This window comes from Ictalurus punctatus, chromosome 9 (assembly GCF_001660625.3).
Source record: "Ictalurus punctatus breed USDA103 chromosome 9, Coco_2.0, whole genome shotgun sequence".
NCBI lineage: Eukaryota > Metazoa > Chordata > Actinopteri > Siluriformes > Ictaluridae > Ictalurus > Ictalurus punctatus.
This window is the reverse complement of record NC_030424.2, coordinates 27,432,501-27,454,222: the sequence shown is the minus strand read 5'-3', so window position 1 is coordinate 27,454,222 and position 21,722 is coordinate 27,432,501. Positions and strand designations below refer to the sequence as shown.

Genomic DNA, 21,722 nt, shown 5'->3' with positions numbered 1-21,722 from the left:
CAATTTTTCACAGCCTTCGTTGTTCATATTTACCAAAGCTGCCAATATTAGTGGAGGGCGCTGTATGTTATTGTTCTATTATTCATTGTTCTCAATGATTCATGTCCATCTTTTGATCTCAAACCCAAATGTCTTTGGTGTATAGCACAAATAAAACAAAAGAGGAGTGGATAAGGAGAGTCAGGAACCTTAGACTGACTCCTAACACTGTGACAACTAGAACTTGTGTTTACTCATATATGCATAAAACTCTGAATTTCACGCCAAGAAAAGAAAACAGGAAATCTGGCAAGAAATCTGGTATGGTTGCACATTGGTGTGTGTGTGTGTGCGTGTGTGTGAATGCCCAGAGAATTCAGAAATAGCATCCGTACCTTAGTTTGTGCTCGTGATATAGTATAAAGCAAGACAGCAGCTCACCGACTTGCCGATAGATCCAATATATACTTTCCATATATTTATTTTTAGAGCAAACTACTGCACAGTGGAGCGAGTTCAAAAATAAGAGTCACAAAAACAAATATGCATATATATTTGGAGACTGTGGAGCATATCTTTCAAATTAGGATTCAATTTATTAAAAATACAACGCTAGTTAAACGTTTATACACACCATTTATTTTAGCATTTAAAATTTAATAAAAAAAATTTAGGAATAGATACAAATGAATTGAGTTTTTTTTTTTAAATCGTTATTAAATATTTAGTGAGTTGTGACGTGTTAGAAATAATTTTAATTGAAACAATCTAGAACCAATTGGAAAGGATCTATAAAGATTGTAGATACAGATTGTAAATTGTTATTATTTTTTCATGTAGTGCCGTCCTTCAGAAGCTACATAAGATATTCACATGTTTTCCAGAAGACAACATAATAACAATTTACACCGATCATCCTGTTCAAAAGTTTACACCCCCTCCCCTTGGCTCTTAATGTATCTTGTTGCCTTCTTGAGCATCAGTGAACGTTTGCACCTATTGTAATAGTCGTGTACGAGTCCCTCAGTATTGGCACCCTGTCCAGGGTGTACCCCGCCTTGTGCCCGATGCTCCTTGGGATAGGCTCCAGGTTTCCCCATGACCCTGAAAAGGATAAAGTAGTATAGAAGATGGATGGATGGATGGAGTCCCTCAGTCGTCCTCAGTGTGAAAAGATGGATCTTAATATCATATAGCGACTGTTAGAAAGGGGGTCAAATCTGCAGAAGATGCTGCAAAAGTAAAGAACGTGCAGGACCTGTAGGATTTTTCTGAAGAACAGCGGGCAGTTTAACTGCTCAGGACAAACAAGGGACTCGTGAAGAACTCTCACAGAACATAAACACATCATGTCGTGGACCATCCAGGTAACGACACACACAGGATTAATAATTAAGCGTGTGCAAACTTTTGAACTGAATAATAAACAACTAAATGCAATTTTTATGATCCCTCTCATTATTATTTTTTAATTATTAACAGATTCTGCAAGATGTATGTACATTTCTGACCTCAACTGTATATTAAAGGAGAACGAATGAGAAGAATTAGCAATTAGCCTCATGAATGCACTTAACTGGGTAAATCTCTTGTGAATAAACGTCACCATCATTTTAACAAGTGTTAGTCATTTTGTTGGATTTATACAGAAAATAAAAAAGGGCAGTCATTATTGTATGCAAATTTTGTGGGTTTGTGCCAGAGAGAAATTTAAATCTCATTGGAAAATCTGAGCTAGTACTCGAGCTAGGCTCTGAACATTTATCTGCAATTAACAAGGTTAAAAATGTCACTTTATCTTACATCAACGATTTTAAGATTCAACCTCCGGAGAACTATATAGCCGTCTGAACGTGTTTTTGGATGAATCTTCATTCAACCCATAAGAAAGCAAACTGCCTGATCGAAAGTCCATCACCTTCATGATTCACATCACTTTGTTTATTTACACCAGAGACATTCGATCCGTTCCTGATGGGACAAACAATAGGTGAGGTGTCTTTGTCAGGTTTCCCAGGAGAGGAGAGAGGAGAGAATGACAGGGCGATTGAAAGGAAGGAGACGGACCTTCATGATTCAGTCACCTTCGTGATTCCTGCTGTTTTGTTCATTGATACCAAACGCATTCATTTACTCTCAGTCCAACAGTGCGAGGTTGATTTGAAGTGTTGTTGCCTTTTGTAATTACCACAGCTTAGCAAATCCATTAGCTATAAATAATCATTCCCTCGCCAGCCTCTTCTTCACCACATCTTCAATGATATGTTTTTAAATAACAACCTGCTTTTTAATCTGTTTGTTGTTAGCCATAGATAATGTTTAGCATCTGACATACAAATATCTATCACTGTAAGTTGTTACTGTAGAAATGAGAACATATTAGATTGTGATTCATCAGACCAGGCCACCTTCTTCCATTGCTCCATGGTTCAGTTCTGATGCTTCTTCACCTTTCAATCATTAACTTTTTTAGCGGTTTGTGCTACAGTAGCTCTTCTGTGTGATTGGACCAGACGGACTAACCTTCACTCCACATGTACGTCAATGAGCCTTGGGTGCCCGTCACCGGTTCTCCTTCCTTGGACCACTTTTGGTAGGTACTAACCACTGCATACCGGGAACACCCCACAAGACCTGCTGTTTTAGAGACCCGCGGACTCAGTCGTCTAACCACCACAATCTGGCCCTCGTAAAAGTCGCACAGATCCTTACACTTGCCCATTTTTCCTGATTCCAACACGTCAACTTTGAGAACTGACTGTTCACCTGCTGCCTAGTATCTCCCACGCCTGGACAGGTGCCATGGGAATGAGATAATCAATGTTGTTCACCTCACCCGTCAGTAGTTTTAATCTTATGGCTGATCGGTGTACGTCGTAGTGGTGAAGCATGAAGTTTTCAGAAATACATTAAATATGATAAAAGAGATTTGATTGAGTACAAGACCTGTACTCAAAGAGTGAAAATGAATTGTTTTGGTGTATATGTTCCTGAGGAATATAATATCGTTTCATATCTAGTATAATGTATATAGATTTTGCCTTATGGTCATGTCTGAATCGGCTTTTCACAGGCTGCATGTTTAACTGTGACATAAACTTCACACAACAAAACAAAAGTGGGGTTTTTTTCTATGTTTAGAATGTTATTTTCCATGGCATGATTACTAATTTTCTGGAATGGCCCCAATAAGACTGTGTGATAGAAGCGATTTGCAGCATGACCACCCATCGATTGTGCCTGACCTTGAGGAAAACAACCGCTGAAACATATTGGCTAGCAAAAACGAGTGCTCTGAGGATAGAGGGATCCGAGAAAATGTTCGAAGCTCTGCTCTTGTTTCTGTACACAATATCTCGCTTTCTATTAGACTCTTGAATAGTCTCATATCTATTGGTTAACAAGGCCAGATCACGAAAGTATCGATGCTTTAGATGAGTCAGTCTTCAGTGCTTCTTCCATGTTTCAGCATGCGCTTATGAAGTGTACGTTCTTCACTGTTTCCTACTGATTTCCTGCGTTCCTGCATCATTGCTTAGTTTGATAAGAAATAAAGTGACCTCACTAAGCCTCTTACCAGAGCTACAATGTGTTATTTCTGAGAGAAAAAGAAATACTCAGCTCACATCCTCACCACCATGTGCGCCGATACGTACAGACAGATTTCATAAGCGCTCACACAATCTTCTAGCTTTGACGGATTCTCTTTTGCCTTCTTTCTTTCTTTTTTTTTTTTTGTAAAAAAGTGTGAAAGAACAGGATATGAAGACGGGCCGTATCGAACACTAATAGTCCTCTGAGAACTGATAGAATCAGTGAGGGCAGAACATCACCCTCTACCCCGTTGCCAATGTTTCATATTTCTCTTAAAGGAAAATTCAACTTCTTTGGAAATAAAAAAAGTGTTTTCTTTTCTTCATTTCATTCTTTTGTGAGAAATGTGCACTTGTATAAGCGTGTTTCTGTTTTTTATTTGCATTTGGCATGTACGTTTAAATAAAATGCACGGCATGGTGTTGCGGCTCACCTCATTGCTCTAACTATAGCCAAGCTACTTCTTCTGAATCCCACCGCCTCCTGCACTACACGCATCGGCGTACTGGGGGGATTAAATTAGCGCACGTAGGGTACGTGAAAACACCGATGAGACCGAGCAGCGCAAAGCCATCGTACAACTCTCCTGCTAGCAAAACATGCGTGGTTATTGATATCAAGGGAAATTAAAACCACTATCCAGACTTAAATAATAACTTTTATGTCAGAGCCTGTCTGAATACTCGATTCTGATTGGCTGGAAGGTCTGCGTTCAAACCATATAATGCACAAGTAATTCCATCCAGCTTAATCACTGTTCTAAATTAACGTGCTGCCTATAAACAACTGTAACCATAGTAACATTTAGTTACATGTGCATACGGTAGTTAAACTCACGGCTTCATTATTAGTAGAAACACAGCAGCACAGACGCAGGTAATTAACACTCGCACAATCTCTCTCTCTCTCTTAATCTCTCTCGCTCTTAAACTATTTATCACAATTGCTTCAAATAAATGTAACCTTATCGCTCTACTTTATCCCTGCGTATTGGATTTAGAGTAGGCAGAATTCTAGGTCTAACGACCCGTATATTAAAAGAACTAACCAAAATGTATTATTTTTATCCTTTCTGTCAAATTTTGTGCCGCAAACATCATTGACAGCTTTAACTTGTCAATGTTGGCAAGTGACCTCGGGGTAAGTGGGATAATCTACGGATAGGTGTGCGTTACAATACTGCTATCTTGTGGTATCATAGCTCCATCACATCTGCTTTGCTAAAGCGTTTGTCTTTTTTTTAGTTCAAATTAACAGCTGGCTGGGAAAGAAAAAAAAAAGTCATATTTATATTACAGAGAATATATTCAGCTCAGTTCAACTGCGTGCAACAGAAATGACTGCCTTCAGGATGTTCCGTCACCATGGGTTATATATTTGAATATATATCTTTTTCAGTTGTTACAGCCCTGGCCTGGCCTATTTGCCCGTCTCTGTCGTTGACAATTAGAGACTATTCTCTCCATCTTCTACGTCCATTGGAGTCCCCCGTCACTACACTTTCAAATACTAATTACACCAAATATTATAGTATTGCTGCCTCAAAGCTCCAGGGTCCGTGGTTTGATCCTGAGCTCGGGTTCTCCCTGTATCTGTGTGGGTTTCCTTCTGGTTCTCCATTTTCCTCCCACCACCAAAAAACATACAGTACCAATAGGTGGACGGACTAGGATAAATTGCCGCTAAGTGAGAATGAGTGTGTGAATGTATGTGCATGGTGCCCCGAGATGGACATATCTTCCAGGATGTATTCCTGCTTCATGCCCAGTGTTCACCGGATTGGCTCTGGATCCACCACAGCTCTGACCAGGATATAGCGGTTACTAAAGATGCATGAATCAATGAATGAATGAATAATCGCAATTTTGAATATTCCACTTACAATATATATATATATATATATATATATATATATATATATATATATATATATATATATATATATATATATATATATATATATATATATATATATATATAATTTTCTTTCACTAAATATTGATTAGTTATTTCATGTGACCTCCCGTTTATACTGGTGTCCGTTTGTCATTTTGCCATTTCTTAGAATGTATAGCAATACCGTTTATTAAAATGCAACATAATGTGACTATTTTGCATGGTAGCAATATAAACACTAGGTAGTGCAGTAATTAAATTAGGTGTTGCTCTCTAATAAGTTCAGGTTCAAGTTGCTTTATGGTCATTTCTATCATATACAGCTGGTACAGTACACAGTGAAACAACGTTCCTCCTGGACCACGGTGCTAAATAAAACAACACAGAGCTACGTGAGACTAAACAGGACTAAATAAGAATACAAAGTCGTGCACAGGACTACAGTGCTGTGAAAAAGTATTAGCGTGCATATCTCATACTAAATAGTTTTAGATCTTCAAACGAAATACAACATAAAACAAAGGCAACTTGAGTAAACTGTTTTTGGGTTTTTTTTTTTTATTGAAGAAACACGTATCACCAATGTGAACAACTAACTGCTCCCTTAAACTTAAAATCTGTTTGTGCCACCTTTAGCAGCAATAACTGCTCCGATAACTGGAGATCAGTGTTTCAATTCTAGGACTAGGATTTACTCTTATGCTTTGGATCATTGTCTTGCTGCATAATCCAGTTGCATTTGAGTTTCAAGTTACTGACTGAAGACCGGACGTTTTCCTTTAGCATTTTCTGGTGGAGAGTAGAATTCATGTTTCCCTCAATTATTGCATGTTGCCCAGGCCCTGAATCAGCAAAGCATCCCCACACCATCACACTCCACCACCATGCTTGACTGTAGGTATGATGATCTTTTTATGGAATTCTGTGTTTAGTTTACACCACATGTAAGGGACCCCTGTCTTCCAAACTGTTCCACTTTCAACTCATCAGTCCACAGAACATTCTCCCAAAAGGTTTGAGGATCATCAAGGTGTGTTTTGGCAAAATTCAGATGAGCCTTAATGTTCTTCTGGGTTAGCAGTGGTTTTCACCTTGTGTATGTATGTCTGGATTGGTGTCAGTCCAATCTCTGAGTATTGAGCAGTCTGATTGCTTGGGGAAGGAAACTGTTACACAGTTTGGCCATGAGGGCCCGAATGCTTCGGAACCTTTTTCCAGACAGCAGGAGGGTGAAGAGTTTGTGTGAGGGGTGTATGGGGTCATCCCGGTGGCTTTGCGAACGCAGCATGTGATGTAAATGTCTGTGATGGAGGGAAGAGAGACCCCGATGATCTTCTCACTATCCTCTGCAGGGTCTTGCGTTCTGTCTGAAACAATGCATGTTCCGAACCAGGTTGTCCAGGATGCTCTCCATAGTCCCTCTGTAGAATGGAGAAGATCCTGGTTGCAGCCTGCAGAATGAGGCGGGGCTACACTTTTGGGTGGGGCTAGATGTGTCGCTTTGCCCATAACTGGTCTCATTGGTTAATGGCAATGTAATGACATCGATGCCTAACCCTAACTTGACACATGTAGCCCCACCCAAAAGTACAGCCCGGCCCTCTTCTGCAGGCTGCAGCCAGGTCTACTTGATGTTCTTTCTTCAGCGGTACTTACGCAAGTCCCACCTTCTGCACTGTGATTGGCTATATCATCTCTCCTCCTGTGCTGTGATTGGGTAATGGTTCACACTCATGCACAGTTCATAGATTGGATGTTTAAGTCACTGGTTTAAATACAATGTGACTAGAAAAGAGACCCGAGGTGTGAGTTTGACAACCCTAATTAGGAAATTAAGGACGAAATATTCAGATGAGAACTAAATCAATTGGATAGAAAACAAAAAATATATATGTTCCTCCAGAAGAGTCAGATATATAGATAGACTTTAAAATGCCCTTACAACTGGACATGACTTTTTTTCTTTTCGTTTTTTAGCCTTTTACACTCACTCAGATAAACTGGAATAATTTCAATTAATAATTTAAAAATCAATCAATAATCTGTTTTAATAATACTTTTTTTTTTACATGTATTATTTATTTTAAAACTATTGTTTTGATTTTACTACTTGTACAAGGAATTAAAATAAAAAAAAGATCTTATGAAAGATATTTGTGAGCTCTATTAAATATTTTATTGAATTTTTAAGGGTCTAACTTGAATTATTTTTATCGTACAAGAATTCTCGATCATTCTTTTGAAGGGTGCCAACATTTCTGAATTGCCCGTGCACAGCCAATGGTACGACCCGTTTCTGCAAACAAAACCGGAAGTGTGACGTAACAGGAAGCGGGGAAAAATCGGACCAATCCTGTGTGAGGAGGTGAGAACATGAACCAATCCCGATTCAGGAGGCGGGGCTTTCCCTGCCCTGGCGCTCTGTGGCTGTGCGGGATCAGATTCAGTGCTCGGGGTGCAGTCATGGCGGATAGCGCTAGCGAGAGTGATACTGACGGAGCGGGGAGCAGTAGCTCGGCCACGCCGCTTTCCTCTTCTTCGTCCACCGCGACCGCTCCGGCTACAGCCAGGGACGGCAAGCAGGGCGTGTTTATCTCGGCGTTTCGGCTGGAGGAGCTGACGAACCGGCTGGCGTCCCTGCAGCAGGAGAACAAAGTGCTGAAGATCGAGCTGGAGACGCTCAGGCTGAAGTGCAAGTGTCTGCAGGAGGAGAACCGCGACCTGCGCAGAGCCAGCGTCACTATCGTGAGTCACCTCAGCCGAACTCGCACTCTGTTTATTTATTTATTTATTTATTTTAATACATGTGTGTTTTCGTCTTGTACCTACAGCGCCATTTTGTTAGTATTTATTAATCCTAAACGCCTCCCTATTCCCACTGTAGCTCCATACACGGGGTGTAAAAGCAAAAACAACCAGTTCTTATACTCATGTCAGTCAGTTTATCATAAATTTAACTCAGAAAAAATATAAAAAATTTATCTTCATAATCGCTTCTGTTGTTAGCCTTGGCTTCTAAATTAGCTAGGACCTTACGTCTCACATGCTAGCTAAAATACATCATTTATTTATCCTTTTTTTTAAAAAAAAAGAAATTATAAATCTTGTTTATCTAACTTTTTTTGAACATGTTATGTGCTTAAAATGTATTGTTATTCTTAATGTTTCTGATATATCGATTAAATCTGGGTTAGCATTCTTTCCAGCGAGTCATGTTAGCGTCGCTAAATAGAACCCGGGTTGCCAGATTTTCACTTTTCACTTCGCGTGTACGTAAATGAGACGTCAAGTGACGCGGTGTAGAAGGATTTAAATACGCGTTACTGTGGCAACCCAGTTTGTTTTCCTATGGCGTAGTTTATTTGGTCATAATATAAAATGGATATATGACAGAGCAGTGTTTATGTGAAGTGGGGATATCTTGTGTTTTTATCCGTGGATTAGTGTCTGTGTAGCTTAGCTGTCACAGTTAATGCATTTAGTATTAGCTGGGTATTGTTTATGTATTAAACTCTGTTTAGACGGGATTAGTTTTACTGGGAGGTGGGGGTTTTTTGGTCCAAATCCATCATGGCAGTTATTTTTACAGACTGTAATGTGTATGGAGAGATTGTGCTGATTTACCTTCTGTATTTGTTCAAGAGTGGATTTACTGATGTGTGAAGTCCTGGAACACATTCTGCGTTTGAGCCAAAGTTGCAACTTGTAATTCCCGACATGTAACCGGTAAAAGCCCCCCAAAAACCCCTCACGTTGAAATTTGGGGCGGTCTTCTCGAATGGCCAGTTGAAATTTGGGGCGGTCTTCTTGATGGCTAGTTGAAATTTGGGGCGGTCTTCTCGAATGGCCAGTTGAAATTTGGGGCGGTCTTCTCGAATGGCTAGTTGAAATTTGGGGCGGTCTTCTTGATGGCCAGTTAAAAATTTGGGGCGGTCTTCTCGAACGGCCGGTTGAGATTTGGGGCGGTCTTCTCGAACGGCCGGTTGAAATTTGGGGCGGTCTTCTTGAACGGCCGGCTGAGATTTGGGGCGGTCTTCTCGAACGGCCGGCTGAGATTTGGGGCGGTCTTCTTGATGGCCAGTTAAAAATTTGGGGCGGTCTTCTCGAACGGCCGGTTGAAATTTGGGGCCATCTTCACCAACGGCCGGTTCCTTCCCCACATATGGAGTGACGTCAAATCAACATGAATACATAAAATAAAAATGGACCTTTTTAATCCAACTAATCAAAGAAATAATCGACAGATTAACTGATTTATTTTTAAAAAATCGTTAGTTGCAGCCCTAAACATTAGTTATCACTTATGAAACTAAGCATACAAAAGATTCACGGAAACGTTCTTGCAAATGACCGCTTACATGCGCCACAAATGCAGCATTACTCTATGCAAACACCAGCAACGTGTGGAACTTTCCGCAGATTCGGGCCGAGACGCATCACGTGACGCCATAGCAACGTATGTTCAGACAAAACCCTCTTCGGTTGTCATGCGTCGAATATGAACACAGCTAAAAGGTCTCGTTTACCAACACTGCGAAAGCGTGTGCGAAACAATTTTGTGCAAGTGCAATTTCCGTAATTCGCGTAGTTGTAAACACTAGGGCTGGGCGATATATTGATACAATATCTATATCCTGATAAATGATTACGCGATACACTTTTCTGAGATATCGTTGGTATGATGATTTTTTTTTCTCCCTGGTTTTATTAATTACGAATTAAATGTTACAAAATGGATGTCAATTCCAGGTAATTTAAAAAAAAAAATTTAATCTTCTTTGTCCTTGTAGGCATTAAAGAAAAGTATCGTCGACCTCCAGTTTAACGTTTCTCGTTTGTTTAATTTACAACTGTTTTGCAGATGGTTTGTTAGCTAAGTTATATATCGCGATATGCATCGAGTGTCTTAAAAACGTTCTCAATTACCTTATAAGTTTTTATCTGTTTCTAGCTACTCTAATGTAAGTGAGAACAGGAACGAACTTGTTCTGTGGCGGTTTAACGAAACGTGGCACTATAAATGGATGAAAGTCTGCCTTTCTTTTAATAAATAAAGAAATGTTATCCTTGGCACGTTGCTGTGGTGTAAGAGGAATTTAGTTTCATGACTTTTTATTTTATTTAGTATCCCGTTAATGTGAAGCTGTAAGCAGATGCTGTGCGATGAAGAAAACTGATATCAGGTTGTAGCGTGAGTTTTATTTCATACCGTGATGGAAAGTTTTCGTTTTTTACTAGTTTAATTGTTCTGTGCTGTGTTTTTTGGCACCGGTCCTGTGTGATAAGTCATCCGTTTACAGTCAGAGAGACAAAAGAGGTATTATCATTAAAGTATAAGTCATTTCCTGTCTGCTTTTTCACTAACGGGAAATTTTCTGACCAGAACGTGGTCTTCGTGTGTGTTGTGTTCGAGTTCCTCTGAGAGCGAGCAGTGAACCCTGTCTGATTATGATGTTGAACGTGGTTTGGTTCGATTTCACACACTTGATCGTGATCAATCTCAGAACGTCGACGGATTTGCTGAAGCATTTATGATTTTTGGCCTGTTGCTACGGTGATACAGGAGCCACCAGAAAACTGCACTTTTCTGCTTTTTCTGTGCCTGGCCACGCCCCGTCTTGTCCTCCCCGCAGAACCATGGGCGATACTATTCTGTTAGTGACATAGACTGTATATTAAATGTAAAAAAAAAAGAAAAAAAAAAAAGGATGGACGGTGCACCTTCACTCTCTTCCACTGCAAAGCCGCCAACATCCCAATACGGTGCTGACATCTCAGAGCTCGGTGTCAAGGTCCCGCCCACACTCCCACACTCCACACTCCAGTCGCAAGCACACACCCCTGAACTTTTTCAACTCATTATGTCGGTGTGAAATAAGCTGTTATGGACATGTCCAAATTAAAGTTAATGTTCTGATTCTGATCTCCTCCCGAAGATCCTGAACAAAGTCCGTCTCAGTGACTATTTCGCTCAGAGAAGCTGTCGATCATGACGTCACACCCCCGTGTTTATAGCGTCAGATAACTAACTAAAATCAAACACTTGAACGTGTATAAAAAAGACCAAATATGACAGAAACCATCTTTGGAAAGAATTTATTTGTAGTGTGCATTTTGATTTACTTTTAGTTTGTCTCACGTCCTAGCTAGTGCTACCTCTACATTCTTGCTAAATCATCAATCAAATTTGTATTCTATCAGTCAAATTGTGTTTTGATTAGTAGGTTAGTCTTCTCACAGGTATATATCCGTAGTATCCACACGGCTCTCGTACGTTACCTTTGAAGCAACGTTGCTTCCGTTGGAGATAAATAAAATCTGACTAGACGACTGACTAACGCTGCTAAAATGGCGGACCGGCACCATGCTGCATGGTGCCATCCCGTTCCCAAACCTACTGCCTGTGTTTATTTCTTCACTGTATGTTCTTTCATTCTGTGCATCCTCTGGGTGACTCGGCGCTAATTTTACGATGTCCTGTTTGTGTGCAGCAAGCGAGGGCGGAGCAAGAGGAGGAGTTCATCTCCAACACCTTGTTTAAGAAGATCCAGGCTCTGCAGAAAGAGAAGGAGACGCTCGCCGTGAACTATGAGAAAGAGGAGGAGTTCCTTACTAACGATCTGTCCCGGAAACTCATGCAGGTAAATCACCAGATGTGTTTGTTTTTGTTTTTTTGAGGCGCTTTGTGTAAAATCTCACATCACCGCAACACCAACATCTGTTTTGGAGGAAAAAGATCCACAGACTTGTAGAATAAACCCCAAGGCTCATTGTATTAAGTATTAAAGTGCCTTGTGGTGAAAAATAAAAATTCTGTAATAACCACTCTGTTTTTAAATCATCTTGGGTGCAATATTTACCTCCAGGCCTTTTTCTGTTCTCCTGTTTTGTTTTTAAGATCCAGTGTGGAGACTGAAAGGTTTCTGTCTTTGACTCGTTCTTAAAATAGAAATACATTTTTCATTCTTTCTTTATATATATATAAATATATCTCCTTTTTTATTTTAATTTTTTTTATATGTTTTTATTTATATATATATATATATATATATATATATATATATATATATATATATATATATATATATATATATATATGATAGACAGATGGATAGAGAGTTTTGCCTAGAAACCTAGAAAAAAACTGCACATAACATGATTCAACACCATGTGACCATCTGGTTATCTCCTCAAAGGCATTAATGCTGAATGAAGTGAACGCTCAGGTTCCTGGGTACAGGATAAATCTGTGTAGCGGTAGTTTTTATCCGTTTTTTTATATGTAGTTTTGCTCTATGTGCTGTTCAGAGTTGATAGTTTTGCGCTGTACCACTCAGGTTCATCTTTGTTTGCACATTCGCTTGTTGTTATAATATAAGTTATATACAAAAATTTTATATATATATATATATATATATATATATATTATAATTGTTGTAATAATAACAAAAAATGTCATGTATACAAGTAAATTTTGTAAAGCCTAGTTCACACTACACGATTTCAAAGGCGATCGGCATCGATCATTACGTGCAAACTACTCGGCAAACTACTCTGACCGCCGTCGTCAGATCGTGTGGGCCCCCCTGTCATCGAGCAATCACGTAGCGTGAACACCACGACGACTTCAAGACTCCCGATTACAAGACAGCAAGTCGCGTAGTCTGAACAACGCCACGATCTGCCGACGTTGAAAGTCATGTAGCGTGAACTTCGCCTTAACCTGTTACAAATGAACAGCGATTAAAATTCCACCACGAAACGTGCGAAGCAGCTAGAACGCATTTCGATAGAACACCTGGCCAAAAGTTTGTGGACACCTCACCATCACATTCATACGTGCGACTACGAATGAACCACTGACGCCCCAGACGTGCAATCAGCTTGTCCCAGACGCCCAGGCTGCTTGTTTTATTTTTCATCGTTCAATCCTTTTTTTTAAGGAGGCGTTTCCATGCACTTATCAAAGCTACAACAAAAGCTTTTCCACACGGTGGAAAAAAAAAAATCTGCTCCTCCGTCAGCGCTCGTGCAGCTCTACACTTTCTCCTGTTTCGCCCACAGCTCGGGATGATTCACTGATTTACGTGGCGTGTTTTTTGGGCTCGTTTCTACCGGAAATTGAAATCTCTGTACAAACGGGGGCAAGTGCTCTGCGTTCGGAGCGAGTGAGTCAGACCAGACTCGAGCAGAGCGGAGGACACGTGTTGTGGGGGAGGTGTGGGTGTTTTGGGGAAGGGCGGGTAATCGGAGAGTCCGCTCGGCCTGTGGGTGCGTACGACTGAGGATTAGTTACTGCAGCTCTGCATGATGTTACTCATCCATCATCACACATCTCCATTACCGTCCAGTTGTTTATCCCTCTCTTTTCATTTACTGTCGCGGGAGAGCCGCGTCGTCTCGTTTCCTCGGGAAGCCCCTTTAAACGGCGAGCGGCCTCTGTAAACATTTACCTTCTTTTGAGAGCGAGCTGCACAAGTCACATGTGTGGTCGTTATCAGTCTTTATCAGAATTCCTCCGGCGCCTTCGGTGAGGGGTAATCATAAACCGATTGTTCGTGTAGCCCCGCCCAGTGGCACATCTCAAACGGTCCAAAGTTCTCCACAGCACGGCTTTATGAAGCGTCCGCTCTACCCCAGAGAACGCCGGGAGTTTGAGTGGGAACGGTGAGTCATCGTGACCACCGTATGTGGCTCGGCATGTAGTGACACACTGTCTGGACCACAACCAGACCTTCTGTCCAAATAACACACGACCTGGTGGCGATTCATTTATCCGAAGGAAAATATCCTCCATGGAGGACTTGAATATTAAGATTTGTTTAATAATAATAATAATAATAATAATAATAATAAGCCTTATTTGTCTCGCATACGTTGCAGCACAGTGAAATTATTTTCTTTGCAATCCCAGCTTGTTTGGGAAGTTGGGGTCGGAGCGCAGGGTCAGCCATGATACAGCGCCCATGGAGCAAAGAGCGTTAACCCTCAATGGCCCAAAGGTAGCAGCTTGGTGGTTTTTGGGGCTTGAACCTCCGAACTTCTGATCAGTAACCCAGAGCCTTAACCGTTGAGCCATCCTGGCATTTCTAGTTCAAACATCACCCACAATGCCGTTCGACTGTCTGTTGAAAGTGGTGCCCTCGAGTCATCTCGACCTACTGAGGGTGATGCAGCGGCACTTTAGTGCTTTTGTCTGTTCAGCTCATGGGTGTCGAATCTAACCCGCAAAGGGCCAGCGGGAGCCACATCTGATTCCACCTGTTTAATCAGTTGAGCTTGGTTCGGGTGTGGCTCCTGCTTGGTCCGAATGAAAACCTGCGTCCACACCGGCCCTTTCCGGATAAGATCGGACACCCCTGGTCCAGCTCTCGCCTCCTCATCTGTACACTCGGCTCAAACAGATCAGCTTCCAAAGCTTGGACCTTCGCGCTAACACCACCATCTGTACCAGCGTGCTCCTCATCTCGTAGCTCGCTACCTGGCCTTGATGAATCTCCGCCAGAGCTCTGCTCAAGCGCGTCGTCTGGTTGACTTTGGGAGGAAAAAATGCGTTTAACCTGTAGTCTGTCTCTCTTTCCGTCAGTATTAATATTAGCAGTATTTTTAATCCCATGGCTGTATCCTCAGTGTTCTTTGGTAGAACGTTCGTTCTACCTTTCAGGGTTTTGTAGAAGGAAGAAAAACCACAAACACCCAACCAAGTGGTTGCAGTTGGAGTTTCAGCTCGTTGTCTGTATTTTAGCTTTGGAAAGGCTGTTGTTTAAGTAGGAACGGTCCTCACTCGTTTCCTCGTCGTCTCTCTGTAGCTCCAGCACGAGAAGGCCGAGCTGGAGCAGCACCTGGAGCAGGAGCAGGAGTTTCAAGTCAACAAGCTGATGAAGAAGATCAAGAAGCTGGAGAACGACACCATCACCAAGCAGCTCACCTTAGAGCAGGTAACACTGTCTACGGTACTACTGTAACCACAAGTCAGGAATAAAACACTCGGGGTCGTGCTATTATAGGAAAATATTCCACGGTGTTGTGCGATGTTGTGGAGTTGCAGCCCCGACGTTGATTATTTTTCCTTTAAGAGCGCGTCTCGAAGTGTTTTGTTCGTGAACGTTAACTCCTTTAGCACCTTTCTACTTGGGAGAACGTTCTAGAGTATGTGGAGTCGAATCCATCTCGTGGTTTAGAGTCTCACTTTGCGGCTCGTGTGTTTTGTAGCTGCGTCGTGAGAAGATCGACCTGGAGAACACGCTGGAGCAGGAGCAGGAGGCGCTGGTCAACCGGCTCTGGAAGCGCATGGACAAGCTGGAGGCCGAGAAAAGGTGCGAATCGGAACGCTGATCCAGGATTGTAGAGATCCTGATCCATTCTTCCAGTGTGTCGGGTTTAGAAAATAGATTAACAAAAATAACCACTCCTCTGTAAATACACCACTGGCAACAACCAAAATCTCACCGAGACCAAGAGTAGCTACGCTACGATTGGTCAGTCACTGACTTTAGGGCCGGGGTTTAGTGAACGAGTCAGTGTGTGAGGTGTTGGTGAATTATGGATATTGATTGTAGGGTGTGTGTGTGTGTGTGTGTGTGTGTGCGCTTTGTGTGATATCGTCCTCTGCACTGTTTGTCAGGATCCTGCAGGAGAAGCTGGACCAGCCGGTGTCGGCCCCGCCCTCCCCGCGAGACGTTTCCATGGAGATCGACTCACCTGAGAACATGATGCGGCACATCCGTTTCCTCAAGAGCGAGGTGGAGAGGCTGAAGCGCAGCCTGCGCACGACTGAGATGCAGCGTGAGTAACACACACACACACACACACACACACACACACACACACAGGTACAGAGTGTAAGTGGCACAGTTAATGTAAGTGCACAGGTAATGCACTTCGGGGGTTTTTGGTTTGTATTGAACGCTGTTATTTGCTTTGTAGTAAACAACTAGCCTGCTACCTAACATCCTTCCTTCATTCCTTCTTTCCTGATTCATCCTTCGTTCCTTCCCTCCACCACACTTTCCTCCACTCCTCGTTTCATTTCTACTTTCACTGCGTTCTTCCTTCTTTCTGTCCTCTGCTGTGTCCTTTCTTTTGCCACTTTTTCCTTCCTTCACTTCTTCTTTCTTCTTGATTCATCCCTTCTTTGCCCCTACCTTTCTTAGCTTCTTCCCTCCTTCCTTCCTTCACTCCATCCTTCCTTCCGTCCATCACACTTTCCTTCACTCCTCGTTTCATTTCTCCGTTCTTCCTTCGTTCCTTTCTCCGTGATATATCCTTCCTTCACTCTTTCCCAAGTTCCTTTCTTCTTTCCTTCCTCTCTTTCGTTTGTCCTTACTCCACTCCTTCCTTTCTTGCTTCCTTCACTTTTCACCCCTTACTTCTTTAAATGTTTCACTATCTTTCTATCCTTCTTTTTGTCCTTTCTTCTTTCACTACTTCCTTTCTTCCTTCCTTCACTTTTTTCATTCCTTCCTTATTAACCCCAATTTTTCGCTCTTTTCGTCACTCGTTCCTTCCTTCTGTCCCTCGTTTCTTCCTCATGTCCCGAATCCGTCCCTCTTTTCTTCACACCTTCCTTAAATTCTTTGACCAAATGAGGATGGGGGCTGAGTGACGTTTTGGTACTCAGCATTATAGTTCGCTTTCTTGTCAAAAGTCGAATGATATACTTTAAACATGTTTATTTCATCGTCATGACGATTTTAACTGTGCTTTAAACAGATGGATGTGGTAGTTTGGCATCCTGGTTCGGTTTGCCCCCAGTCTGATCCTCCAGTTAGGACTGAATAAATGTTCACAGTAAACAACAAATACTTCATTCCTGAAAAGATTGCCAAGCTTTTCCAGAATGAAACAGAAACACGCGCGTATATATTGGGTTTGGTTTATGGTGGTTTATTTGGTTTATAATGTGCTGCTGTTCTATATAGTGTGCTCATTTGGTCATTGAGCCACTAGAGGGCGATCTCTTCATTTTCAATAAAACGGCTTTGGGATTGTAAAGCTTCATCTTAATCACTCGTATCGGCTATGACCCCAGCTAGGCACGCAGCTAAAAGAACAAATATTCAAACACTGAGGTGAGTATGAAAATCTAAATTTGAGGGAAAAGGGGCAAGCGAAGTAATTATTTTCAGAACCAATTCGAGAACAAGCGAGTGGAAGTTGACCTCGGGTTTTGTGTTTTTTTTTTTTTTTTTTTTTTTTTTTTTTTTTTCCTTCATACTTGATGTCATGTTGTAGATCTTTAAAAAACAACTACCTCCTCCTCTGCGTTTGTCAGACACGGAGAAGCGAGCGCAGTACATCGAGGAGGAGCGACAGATGCGGGAGGAGAACATGCGCCTGCAGAGGAAGCTGCAGCGGGAGATGGAGAGGAGAGAAGCTCTGTGCAGGCAGCTGAGCGAGAGTGAGAGCAGTTTGGAGATGGATGATGAGAGGTACAACCAAACTCTGACAGAGTTTAAAAAAAAAAAAAAGTAATCAGCGTTAGCATGACCGAAACCTTTTGGATCGTGTGTCTGATCTGCTTAGTGACTGTTTATCCATCAGGCTGTTTGCTAACTCTAAAGATGAGCTTCCAGACACATCCCCCTCAATTCTGTACATTATTTCATCGTATAAGATTGCACCCAGTCTTTTATAAAGAATCATCATGTGTTCTGTCCCTCTTGCTTGCTCTCTCTCTTTGTCTGTCTCTCTCTCTCTCTCTCTCTCTCTCTCTCTCTCTCTCTCTCTCTCTCTCTCTCTCTATCTCTCTCTTTGTGTGTGCGTCTCTCTCGCTTCGTGTCTCTTGCTCTTTCTCGGTCTTGTAGGTATTTTAATGAGATGTCTGCTCAGGGACTGAGAGCTCGTACCGTGTCCAGTCCGACCCCCTACACTCCCTCCCCCTCCTCCAGCCGCCCCATCTCGCCAGGTACGTCGCCACGGCAACACCGCATCTCGCAGTACACGCGTTGTGTTTGTAGCGGGACCAGTCGTACACTTTACCTTTTACCTCAATGTAAAATACGCTTAAAAAAAATAAACCATTTATTTATTTATTTATTTATTTATTTAAGGTAATTCTGATGTCACAGGTTTCATTATTTTGAAAAGGACACTCGTGTTTGGATGAGTGACATTTTACCCTCCGTGGTGTTGCAGGTTTGTCGTATGCCAGTCACACAGTGGGCTTCACACCTCCGGCCACGCTGAGCCGAGCCCCACACGCACACTACACACCCCCGGGACTGCACATCCACCCTGGACCCTCCCACGGAGTTCAGGTAACATCACAAAACACGTACATGCGCACTACGTTATTCATGTATTTTTGTTTTTAAGGTCTCCCTCGGTGGCTCTTCCTTCTTCTCTACCTCTTCCCTCCTTTAGCACCTTTAACAGGTCCTGTATTAGATGGTAGCCGTAGAGGACTAAGTGGTTGCTAAGAGACTGTTGCTTTGGTGGCGTGGGGTTTGGGCTTTTTATGTTCAGAATCAAAAATTCCTCCTGCACAGATGAACGTGACTGTGGAGCCAGCTTCCCTCCAACACACAGACTTATTCACTCCTTCATCTGTTATTCATTTGTGACACTCGGCCAGCCCCTCCAACACACACACACACACACACACAGAGAGTAACAGACGCAGCTCATTTGCAGCTCATTTTTGGGCGACGCCCAAAAAATTGACGCCTCGACGATATATTCCGTGTATAAAAAGTGAGTTTAAGAAATTGGCTAGTGAGTGTTAAGATTTGAACTTCTTCACTTCTCTTCACAGAGGCCGTCCCCCAGGAGAAGCAGCAGTCCGGATAAGTTTAAGCGCCCGACGCCGCCCCCTTCCCCGAACACACACTCCGGAGCGCAGCAGCAGCCTCCTCCTCCTCCTCCACCCCCGCCGGCCGCTCCGTCCGGCTCCTCACACCCTCCCGCTCAGCCTTAAAGCATGCACGCACAGCACAACTCAACAATCCGCGAAGGGAAACAGCCGGACTGGGAAGCTTTAGCCGCTCGTGTCTCCGATCGCGGCGCGCGTTTCGATTTAGAGCGATTCACTGAATAAAAATGTCTTCTTTTTTTTTTTGTTTGTTTGTTTTAAAGTTGCTTTCTGGCACTGAGCCTCATTTCATCTGCTCGCTTAAACCTTAGCAATGAGGCGAATACCGAAATCACTTTCACGTGAATATTCCAACAAAAAGAAATGTGTGGAAAACATGATGGTGGTGTTCAGGACAGAGGATGTGGTTAGATAGCACAGCTGATCTGGTGAAGCCTCGTGCAAGTTGATTTGTTTGGTGTTATGTGTGTGTAAAAGTTGTGTAGAAAGTAACGACGGGGCAGAAATTAGACTTTAAAACAGCACTTGTTGCTTATTTGCATGTGTACATAAGTGCAGCGTGTGTGTGTGTGTGTGTGTGTGTGTGCTGGTTTCTGAGATTCTCCTCCAATTAAAGCAACAATGCATTTCTTTTTAAAGGCTGCTAATTAGCCTAGCATCGTTTATATATTCGAGTAAGAAAACAGGATTCTGACCAAACTGTGCTGCTCTACAATGCTGAGACAACGATTGTGGTACTCTGTTCGTGAGTCTAATAACGGCTTTCTTTCTATGCAGGTTCAACCCTCAAAATAATCATAAATTTATCATCTGAACCACCAGTTGTTCTCTCTAATCCTCAGTTTGCCGTCCGGTCCGGTTTCCCTAATCGATCATCGGCCACGCCAAACGAAGATCTAAACATGCCAGATATGATTTTGTAACACTCAGTGGCTCGTTAGTGATGTCACTACCGCGAAGCGAGGGACCTAAATCTTCCGTGTTGTCTTGCGGCAGTAACCAATAGCATCTGTGAGCTTGCGTATGCAGAAGAGGGCAGATGGCGCGCTCGTCCGAGTGTGTTACGCTGCCCCGTGATTCAGCATGAGCAGCAAGGCGCAAAGATCGTGCTGTCTACCTTCACGTGTCTCGTCGTCGTCGTCGTTTTAATATCTCATCCTCTCCCGCTGAAGAACTCGCCGTGGCACGTAATTATCGCTTGCTACGAGACCGTACCGACGCGGCACGTCAAGTCGAATCTGAATTCATTATGATCCGTGTTTAATTCCAACCTGAATTGTTTCTCTGAGGTTCGGGTTTAGAGATCTGTTCCTAGATCCTTTTTTTTAAATTTATTTAAAAAAAAATATTTTAATATGAGCTCCGCGTCCATCTGTAGACACTCCCCAGAGATACTGTTCTTGGATCGGCATCTTTTTTTTTTCGTTTTTTTTTTTTTTTCTTTCTTTTTTTTAAATACTGGTCTCAGATCAGCAAGCAGAAATCGGCGGTCCAGAGAGCATGAGGAAGATGAGTCAGCTGCCTTTAACCGAAATGTCACTGTCATAAGAAAATATACCAACAGAAGCAGGTGAGAGATGAGGTACTGTTGAACAAATGAACCTTGATACAATTAAACGCTTGTACAAAAACGCCTCTTCTCCTTCTGTGTTTGTCAAAACCGAAGCTCATGTAAGTGGTGTTGATGTGTGTAGCCCTGTTCAGACACCATGAGGTGACTATTTTTGCACCCAGAGAGCAGAGACGGCTCTTTTTGGACTCCCGGTCATAAATAAGTTCGACCTCACTAGGTTTTAACAACGGTCTCCGGACAATATCTTATGGGCCGGTGTGTATTGAGATAGACATGTCTGTGGTGGTGATAAGTCATCAATACAGTTTGTTCTGAAGATACAGCGAGAAGTCTGCTGTGATCCTACTTCGTATCAAGCTACAGGTATCGGTGTAAACAGGACCGCCTCTTTGCAGAGAAGCTTCCCGATTAGTTAATACAAATGAGCTGCTCGGGAAAATAATCAAGAAATAGTTTTTAAAACTTTTTAAATTTTTTTTTTTAGAGAGAGCCATCGACATGGACAGTTTAGCTATGAAATGTTCTTTAAAGGAACACTTATAGCCGCTTTAAGAAAAGATGGCTATATAAGTAGTAAGAAATCAATTGCATTTCCTGCAGGGTTTGCACCTATTACCTGAACTAGCCATATTGTTTGTGTATATATAGCACATGCTATTGAAGGTATGAGAGGAATCAAAATAATTAGCAAAATTGTTTACGAATAAAATGAATCATTTTTTTTAATTGTATATGTTTTCATGCTCAATGCTGTAGAACCCCATTGCTTCATTATTTTGGAAAACTATGGTTATAGTGTCGATTTCTTTTGTTGCTGATGAATAATTGCACACTAACATTTTGTCAGTAGTTCAGTTTATTGAGCGA

The 21,722-nt window shown here is 42.1% G+C and overlaps 1 protein-coding gene across 1 annotated transcript; it reads left to right on the top strand.

Annotated features, from left to right (window-relative positions):
* The first annotated feature begins 7,896 nt into the window (after positions 1 to 7,896).
* On the top strand, positions 7,897 to 20,913 carry ccdc6a (coiled-coil domain containing 6a). Its single transcript, XM_017476752.3, has 9 exons — positions 7,897 to 8,214; positions 11,961 to 12,110; positions 15,279 to 15,407; positions 15,682 to 15,785; positions 16,094 to 16,254; positions 17,744 to 17,900; positions 18,276 to 18,376; positions 18,607 to 18,728; positions 19,226 to 20,913. The coding sequence occupies exons 1-9, from the start codon at positions 7,933 to 7,935 to the stop codon at positions 19,385 to 19,387; spliced, it is 1,368 nt and encodes a 455-aa protein (XP_017332241.1). The 5' UTR covers positions 7,897 to 7,932; the 3' UTR covers positions 19,388 to 20,913.
* Positions 20,914 to 21,722: the final 809 nt, after the last annotated feature.

Coding starts and splice junctions, on each gene's coding strand:
- ccdc6a (XM_017476752.3), top strand. CDS start 7,933: ATGGCGGATAGCGCTAGCGAGAGTGATACTGACGGAGCGGGGAGCAGT. Junction 18,377..18,606: donor CAGCCGCCCCATCTCGCCAG/GTACGTCGCCAC, acceptor GTGGTGTTGCAG/GTTTGTCGTATGCCAGTCAC. Junction 18,729..19,225: donor GACCCTCCCACGGAGTTCAG/GTAACATCACAA, acceptor TTCTCTTCACAG/AGGCCGTCCCCCAGGAGAAG.